This window comes from Limulus polyphemus, unplaced genomic scaffold, assembly GCF_000517525.1.
Source record: "Limulus polyphemus unplaced genomic scaffold, Limulus_polyphemus-2.1.2 Scaffold4259, whole genome shotgun sequence".
NCBI lineage: Eukaryota > Metazoa > Arthropoda > Merostomata > Xiphosura > Limulidae > Limulus > Limulus polyphemus.
Genome location: NW_013669869.1, coordinates 58,399 through 67,269, shown reverse-complemented (window position 1 = coordinate 67,269; position 8,871 = coordinate 58,399). Strand labels below are relative to the sequence as shown.

The following is an 8,871-nucleotide window of genomic DNA, read 5'->3' as shown; positions in this document are numbered from 1 at the left end:
CAACTGAACATCCTATTCCTTTAGCTTATGTTCAACTGAACATCCTATTCCTTTAGCTTATGTTTATACTCCTTAGTTCTTAAATGGTAATTGCTTTTTCGGGTCAGGTTCTCATTCTAGGTTTCTTTTTATTTTCAAGATTACTTTGATCCAACAGATGATGGCTTCTTTTTAATTATCTTTCTTTGTGGAGCTGGCCGATTCATCTCCTGCCACAACTTTTACCATGCAAAACAAGCTGTTTCGTAAAAAACATCGAACCTAGACAAACAAATTGAATAAAAATTATTTGCAAGAATAATTAGAAAACAGCACACAAGAAAAAAATTAACAAGCTCTGGCTTGGGGAAATGCTGTAGGGATGCATAATCGAAACCACTATGTTGTACAGTTTTTAATTTAATCAGAGATTTAATTTAGTCTCTTCACGCACAGCACATAGTTAAAAATATATTATATGGTGCTAAGTAAGAATCTGTTTTAAGGTAACTAAAACAGAGACATAACTCTGGTTGAAAAGAAAAGAGGGGAGGGGAGACTGAGGATGATTACTATATATCCTGCAGAACACACCACAGAGGTGTAAACAAAGGAGGAGTAAAACAACAACTCCAATGTTCCAAAAGATCCACTACCTTCTGATTTTTTAAAAAATATATTGATTTTCATGTGCATCGCTTAAATTCTTCTTGGACAAAAATCCTAAAACAAAATAGGCCATGTACACCATCAGACAGTTTCCAATTACCAAACAAAAAGTTAAGCTAATTGAACCATCCAACTTGGAGTGATGCAACCTAGAAGTGTATAACAAAAGTGGAAATTTTTCCTATTTCAGGTCTTTTTTTTTTTATTCACCTTTTTGGGCAAAGGTCCTAAGACAGAATACCCCATTTACACAATCAGACGTTTCTAGTTACCATATCAAAACTACAGTAATCAAGCCAGCCAACTCTGGATACTAACACACACACATACAAATGTTATGAATCATTTTATAGTAACATTATTTGTATTTTTCTTGCTAGAGGAAGTTTTAGCATGACATATTGATGATGTGCAACATCTAGACTCTAGTATTGTAGTTTTTGTCTCTGATATGTAAATAACTCAATTAAAGTACAGAGTATGGTATGATTAAAGGACTATAATCACAACTTTTAAACTTATGTATGACGGACAGACTATCAATTTCGGTATACAATGTCACTAAGTTATTTTCAGGTTCAATAAGATCTCCATACTATTAATATAATGTGGACATTATTTGGCATAAGTTGATAGTGACAGAGAAAACCCACGTGGCCAAAAGAAACAATGTGAACTTGCTACCAAAACATGATGGAAAGATCACTTCAAATGCTGTGGTAGCTTGCTTGACACCAGCACAGGGTTAGAAGGATCAATGTGGTATCAGCAACTGTGGGAAGTCCAGCATAAACTACTCTATCTTGTTATATTAGTATGTGCTACTTGCACTTTGAGCAGGGTAGGACCAACACTTAGAGGAATTTATTTGATTTTCAGTAACAATAAGAAAATGAAAATTTAACTGTAATATTAAAGTGTTAGGCTTAACAAAACTAATTTTCTCTCAGAAAGTTTTGACTTTATATGTGATTTTGTAATGATTAGGGAGTATCACACATCTTCAAACAATGATATCATACCGTTAAAATTCCTCCTATAATTCCTATTAAGCACCCCACAAGAACATCCCACCAGAAGTGACGACGATCAGAGATTCGAGTTAAACTACACACCAGAGCCCAGGAAAGGAAGACCAACTGTAACACTAACTTCAGAACGTGCGACTTTGATGTCCACTGAAGTCGAACTTGAGCATATAACTGAAAAAAAAAAGCATAAGTACAAAGAAATGTAATTCAGATTACCTATGAATAAATATTTCTTTATAGAAACTTGTAGTTCTGAACAATTATCTCAGTATATTATTTAAAATTTTATTACAACACATGGGACCTGAAAATGAAAACTGTAAACCAAATGTATTTTATCACTTAAAGTAATATTAATTACGCTAAAAATAAAGTTATATTAAGTTAATTTTGGTTTAAGATAAAAAACTAGAAAAGCAAAAAAATTTTAAGTTTTATCAATTTCCATGCTTACAAAATTAATTTTATGTCAACGAATTTTATATATTTTAATTAGAAATAAAAGCATGCATATATTTAATAACTGGTATCAGTCCCACCCAATGGCACAGCAGTAAGTCTCAAGACTTACAACACTAAAAACCAGGTTTTGATATCTGTCATGGGCACAACAGATATAGCCTATTGTGTAGCTTTGTGTTTAATAACACAAAAACTATCATCAAACATGTGGTGGGTACATCACAGATAGCCCATTGTGTAGCTTTGTGCTTAATAACAACGAAACAAAAACTGCTATCAAACACGTGGTGGGCAAAGCACAGATAGCCCATTGTGTAGCTTTGTGCTTAATAACAACGAAACAAAAACTGCTATCAAACACGTGGTGGGCACAGCACAGATGGCCCATTATGTAGCTTTGTGCTTAATAACAATCAAACAAAAACTGTCAACAAGTTTGAAGAGAATTTTTTATCTTCAGTGTACAATATTTCAGTCTTAAACCTACTTCAAAAATAAAATAAAAAAGTTAAGTATACTTACACTGATGAACACGAACGAGTATAAAGAAAGCGATGAATGACCTGATGGGAATGACTTGTAAATATCTATGTTTTCTAGGCGATACTGTTCTCTTCTAGTGCAGTTATATTCTATTACAAATCTGGATGTGAAGAAAATACACAATCGGGAAGTAAATTTAGTTAAATATCTGTCTGAAAGCAAATTGTACGTGATTATATTTTAATCTACATTTCCTAAAGGGATTCACTTTGCATATTTTGAGATATCAATACTACATGATTGTACCAATGCTCTATATTAATTTCCTACACTACAAATTCTTTTGCTTATCTCAAAGTTAGCAGCAATTGATTCAATACTAGCTGTTATATTAAAACCTTGATACTAGCCCACACGTACAGTGATTTAATTGTTCCTCTGAGCATTTTTACTTTACTCAAACATATAGCTGTGTGAAAACTTTTACATACATTTTTTGTTACTTCTTTTAAATAACTATTAGTAATGCCTATTCAGAATTTGAACATTGTAGATAAAGCATGTTTTAGTATGTGCCCAAGTTTCATTACAATACTATAACAGACCAATATGTTAAACAATCACTATTTTTATCATAACAATAATGTTATGAAACAAACACATAACACAAACTTAGACTATGAATAGAGTGACTGAACTAGGTATATGCCAACCTGACTTTCTATAATTCTAACTTAATCGACAATATAGAATTTTACTGTTGTCCACAAAGCTAACAACTTATGCAATGAATACATCTGATATGATATGTAATCCGTTATTATTTTTAGATTAACAACACAACAATGATTTACCCTTCAGAGCAGTTGATTTTTGACCAATCAGGTTGACACGATGCCAAAAAATGAGGTCTGAGCTCACCAACAACGGCTTTTAGAAGTTCTGTTACAAAGAAGACGTACACAAACCCCAACAGGAAGTCCCCAAGAACCATTAGCCAATGATTGTAACATTGTTGATTCAGATTCTTTGAGATAGGGTAGTGATGAATCGCTTCGACAATAAATATCTAGAACGAGTGGAAGAGAGGTATCCCGAGATTAAATCTTGTAATCAAAACAGTTCAGTTTCTTTTTAGTTTTTTCACATATTGCTCACCAACTAATATAACAAAACTCATGTACATATTAGTTAATAGGGTTAGACAAAATATTAACAGGTAATGAAAATAATGAGGATTTATCTTCAATGTGTTGGTGTCCGTTTTTTTTAATAAACGTGTATTTTTATAAGTCTTTACATAACTGAAATTGAATACATATATAAAAATCTATATTTTACTAGTTACAGAATAAGTTGAGACACAAGATTTAATCTTTATTTTACTAGCTTTTGTATCCTTACTTTCTCAACCTTGTAAAATAATAGAGAAATTAAAGATACTTTTTCAGGATCGTATGCAAATTATAATCAAATAATACCACAAAATACTAAATAACAAAATAATTTATTAGATATAAACTTTCTTCTTAACTAGATATCAGCTTTAAACTGCCATCCATAGGGACTATAAAAATTAATTAGAAACCTCCATATTTTAAGTTAATAATTTTTATTAAATGACGGAGATTATGACAAGATATAGCATCTAGTTTAGTTTCATAGGAATTATTCTAATCGTATCTGAATTCAAACCCCTCGGTTCAGAGTATAGCTTCCTATCCATTAATGAAGTAATCTATTTTCATTAGATAAAAGAAAAAAAGTTACTGTTAAGGCAGATCCAAAAAGAAGAGAACAAAGCAAAACTCCTTCACTGATGGTGTCTCCAACAAAAGGGTGTTGTATTGAAATATCATTACATGCAAATCCTATACGCTTTGGCCGTAATATTCCTGTGATTGCTAAGCACACAAACAACAGAGCTAAAAAAAGAAACAAAATGATTTGAATAAACAAAAATGTTAATTATTTGTTTCACACATGCACGCAATACTATTTTTGTCTTCCCCAATAAAAATAAAATAAAATGTATATATATACATAAAATATAAAGATGTTTAAATAATGCCATGCCTCGTAGATCTTTGATTTTACATAAACCAGATTGTTGTTTTTGTAATAATTTACTAAACAGAACATTTAATAGCAAGTTTTAGATATTTCTGTTGCCCCTGATGACTTTTGTTTGTTTTGAATTTCACACTAAATTACACAAGGGCTATCTGTGCTAGCCATCCCTAATTTAGCAGTGATAGACTAGAAGGAAGGCAGCTAGCCAATAACACCTACCACTAACTCTTGAGCTACTCTTTTATTAATGAATAGTGGGATTGGCCATCACAGTATAGCACTCCAGCTGAAAGGGCGAGCATGTTCAGTGATGGGGATTGAAACCAGCGACCCTCGGTTTGTGAGTCAAGCACTCTAACCACTTGTCAAAAGTGCTCAGGTTATAAGGTTTTTTCATTTTGCCTGTTGCTCCTGACTCATATATATTCCTGTTTCCTTCGAGTCACATATATTCTTGATGTTCCTGAGTCATACATGTTCCTGTTGCCCCTGGATCATCATATAGATGACTAAAATATGCTGCCAGTAATTGACATCTTATATAATAATGTCAAAATTTGGCTTGTGTAACAACTACTAATATAGTTAATACATAACAAATACAGTTAATCAAACCTGGCTCAAGCTAATGCTTATCACAAATATATCGGTTATTTTCTTAGAAATATCGCTAACTGTGTTTTTGGTTTTATGTTTCAAAATACTATAACTTTTTTTTTTATATAAAGTATTTAAATCAGTATTATCAACATTAAATAATTGGGTTGTTAGACAATTTTCTTCAATTATAAAAACGAGTATATCTAAACGGCCAGAAATGCTTTCCACTGTATATTCACCAAGGACTGCGTGATGTTGAAAAACTCGAAATTCGTTTTCAGCCGGGGCCTTTCGCCCTGGACCCCGGCTTCACTCATGAGTATTAGAAGTAGGCAGCTAAGCAATCGTTGTACTGAGTTGATACTGGCATCATATTTTGTAACTGTTTATGTAGTTTTGTTACGACAAAAGAACACCTGTATCAACAGCTGTGCAAGCAGCAAAGACATTGTTACAAAATAAAATGACTGGAGCAACTTTTCAGAATTACAAGTAGTTGTATTTACATTATAGTTTACAGTTTTCTCTGGTGTATAAACGTACGTTTCACTTTTACAGCTTTGTGTCTAAATCAAAATCTAAATTTTACGTAGTGAGATCATTTCCACTTTCAAATCAGTAATTGTGTCATTTTCCATCATATTAGCAAGTTTTTCTTTGTTTCCATAAATGGCTTGGGGTGGTCCAGATGTTAGTGTGCCCGGAATATGTTGTTGTTGTTGTTTGTTATTAAGCACAAAGCTATACAAAGGGCTATCTGTGCTATGGTTCCAGACTCTTGAGACACTCTGTAGCTATAGTTCCGGACTCTTGAGACACTCTGTGGCTATAGTTCCGGACTCTTTTGAGACACTCTGTGGCTTTGGTTCCGGACTCTTTTGAGACACTCTGTGGCTTTGGTTCCGGACTCTTTTGAGACACTCTGTGGCTTTGTTCCGGACTCTTTTGAGACACTCTGTGGCTTTGGTTCCGGACTCTTTTGAGACACTCTGTGGCTTTGGTTCCGGACTCTTGAGACACTCTGTGGCTTTGGTTCCGGACTCTTGAGACACTCTGTGGCTTTGGTTCCGGACTCTTGAGACACCCTGTGGCTTTGGTTCCGGACTCTTGAGACACTCTGTGGCTTTGGTTTCTGGACTCTTGAGACACTCTGTGGCTTTGGTTTCTGGACTCTTGAAACACTCTGTGGCTTTGGTTCTGGACTCTTGAAACACCCTGTGGCTTTGGTTCCGGACTCTTGAGACACCTTGTGGCTTTGGTTCCGGACTCTTGAGACACCTTGTGGCTTTGGTTCCGGACTCTTGAGATATCCTGTGGCTATGGTTCCGGACTCTTGAGACACCTTGTGGCTATGGTTCCGGACTCTTGAGGCTATACGTAGTTAACCTTTGCGTTGCTTTGCAACAAAATATCAAACAACAGTGTCTGTATAATACTCTGGAAAGATTATTGCAGGAATTTTTACAGTGAGACGGTAATATTAAATATTTAGCATAGTGTTTCGTTCGTTAATAGTTTTAGAATTCTCAAAATTTTTAAATTACTGTAGTAGTCGTCCATAAAGAAAAATTGACAGTATTTAGGTTGTGTCTTTCTGCAGCTGATATAACAAACCAGCGTTAAGCTTACGTCTTCTAACCCAGAGTATATGAAACAGTTATACGTCAGTACACCTGTACAACGGTACACGTTGCTGTAGAGTGATGCCGAATGTTTGCCGTATTTTATTAGTTTGTTTATTTGTTGTTAAGCTCAATAAGTTATCTCTGCTGTGCCCATCAAGGGTATAAAAACCCGTTGTTTAGAGTTATAAGCTTTCAGACTTGCCGCTAGGGGTATATTTTATTCGAGGGGCAAACAAGTATCCTATATGTTTGTTTGTTTGAAGTTAAGCACAAAGCTACAAAATGGGCTATCTGTGCTCTGGCCACCACGGGTAACGAAGCCCGGTTTCTAGCATTGTAAGTCCACAGACATACTGCTGTGCCACTGGGGGCGTATCCTAGATGTACAAAGCGACATAATGAAAATTACACACACCAATTGTTTGTTCGTTATTAAGCACAACGCTACACAATTTCTGAAGGTATCAAAACCCGAATGTTAGTCTTATAAGCTTTGAGACTTATTGGCCATCCACCATGGGCGCTACAGTTGCATTTTCCATAATGTTCAACGAGTCGAACGTTAAATGTTGCAAGTAAACTTGTGAAGTTACAACGATCAAGACCGGATTATTTATTTCTCGGCCGGACATCACATGAATGATATGATTTTTTTTCTACAAAATTACTGAACAGCTCTTCAGAGCAGTAACCAGATTTGGATCATGGTAACAAACTCAGTCCGTGTTAAGTCCTTGCCCATCAGGTTTCTGCAGTTACTCATCAACTTAAGAACACTGTAGTTCGTCAGACACGACATGAAAAAATATGTGAAATAAAATAACTTGTTTAATTACTTTTAAAGACCGGCGTAGTCTAGAGATAAGAGTGTCGGGATACGGACCTGAAAGTTCAAGGAACGAGCCAAAATTCCGCTGAACAACTTTTGCATTGTCAGTTGTGGGTACGTTATAAGAGTGGCAGCCATCCCATTACTTAGTTTAAAGCCAAACAAAACTTTTGTGGCGGTGAATTTTGTTGACTACTTATCCTATCTCTGGTCAATAGTTCAGAATTAGGGACTTGAATTGGATATTAGGGTTTCTGACCTGACCGCTTTGTGCACTTGCACATAAGGTGTCATCGGGTTGGAACCTTTCCTTGAAATCAAGAGTAGTGTGTTAAACTGACACTATCATATCCATGGGCACCCGCAAGAAGGGGCAAGAGCCCCCCCCCCCCACATATGGCATATCCATGGTCAGTTACTTGAACAGAGTATATCTTTAGTAATTTTTATTAACACTGTAAATTTGATCTTGCGTTTAAGCACGCATAACTGTAAAAGCTTATCTCCTACATACGTTTGCCTCCCCCCCTCACCGAAAATATTTCTGTGGGCGCCCATGATCATATTCATATAACTCACGTAATGTTCTCCTATAGACTTCATGCGGTTAATAACTAACAGTTATATTTAGACTTCTAAAGATGGGTAAATCATTCAATTGTAAACATTATGTTCAAGTTGACTTTACATACGAAATTAAGTGGCCCATTTTCTCAGAAAGTAACAGCTGGTTAAACACACTAGTTTGTTTCAGGTATTCGCACAAAGCTACACAAGGTTTTATCTGCGCTAGCTGTCCCTGATATTGAGTTGATAGACTAGATGGAAGAAAGTTAGTCAACAATACCCATCAGTAACTTTTGTGTTCCTGTTGTCAATCTTATTACACACCCATCGGCAACCCCTGTGTTCCTGTTATCAATCTTATTACACACCCATCGGTAACTACTTGTGTTCTGTTATCAATCTTATTACACACCCATCGGCAACCCCTGTGTTCCTGTTATCAATCTTATTACACACCCATCGGTAACTCTTGTGTTCCTGTTATCAATCTTATTACACACCCATCGGCAACCCCTGTGTTCCTGTTATCAATCTTATTACACACCCATCGGTA

The 8,871-nt window shown here is 35.2% G+C and overlaps 1 protein-coding gene across 1 annotated transcript in view; it reads right to left on the bottom strand.

The window, feature by feature from the left end:
- Window positions 1–6: 6 nt before the first annotated feature.
- The window catches only part of LOC106470867 (phospholipid phosphatase 2-like), a 13,250-nt gene continuing 4,385 nt past the window's right edge, over window positions 7–8,871 (bottom strand). The window contains exons 2-6 of the mRNA XM_013931444.2: window positions 4,395–4,549; window positions 3,479–3,693; window positions 2,664–2,784; window positions 1,671–1,850; window positions 7–261 (exon numbers count right to left, since the gene is read on the bottom strand). Coding sequence (XP_013786898.2) covers window positions 172–261; window positions 1,671–1,850; window positions 2,664–2,784; window positions 3,479–3,693; window positions 4,395–4,549 — 761 coding nt within the window. The 3' untranslated portion in view covers window positions 7–171. The remainder of the gene's footprint in view (window positions 262–1,670; window positions 1,851–2,663; window positions 2,785–3,478; window positions 3,694–4,394; window positions 4,550–8,871) is intronic.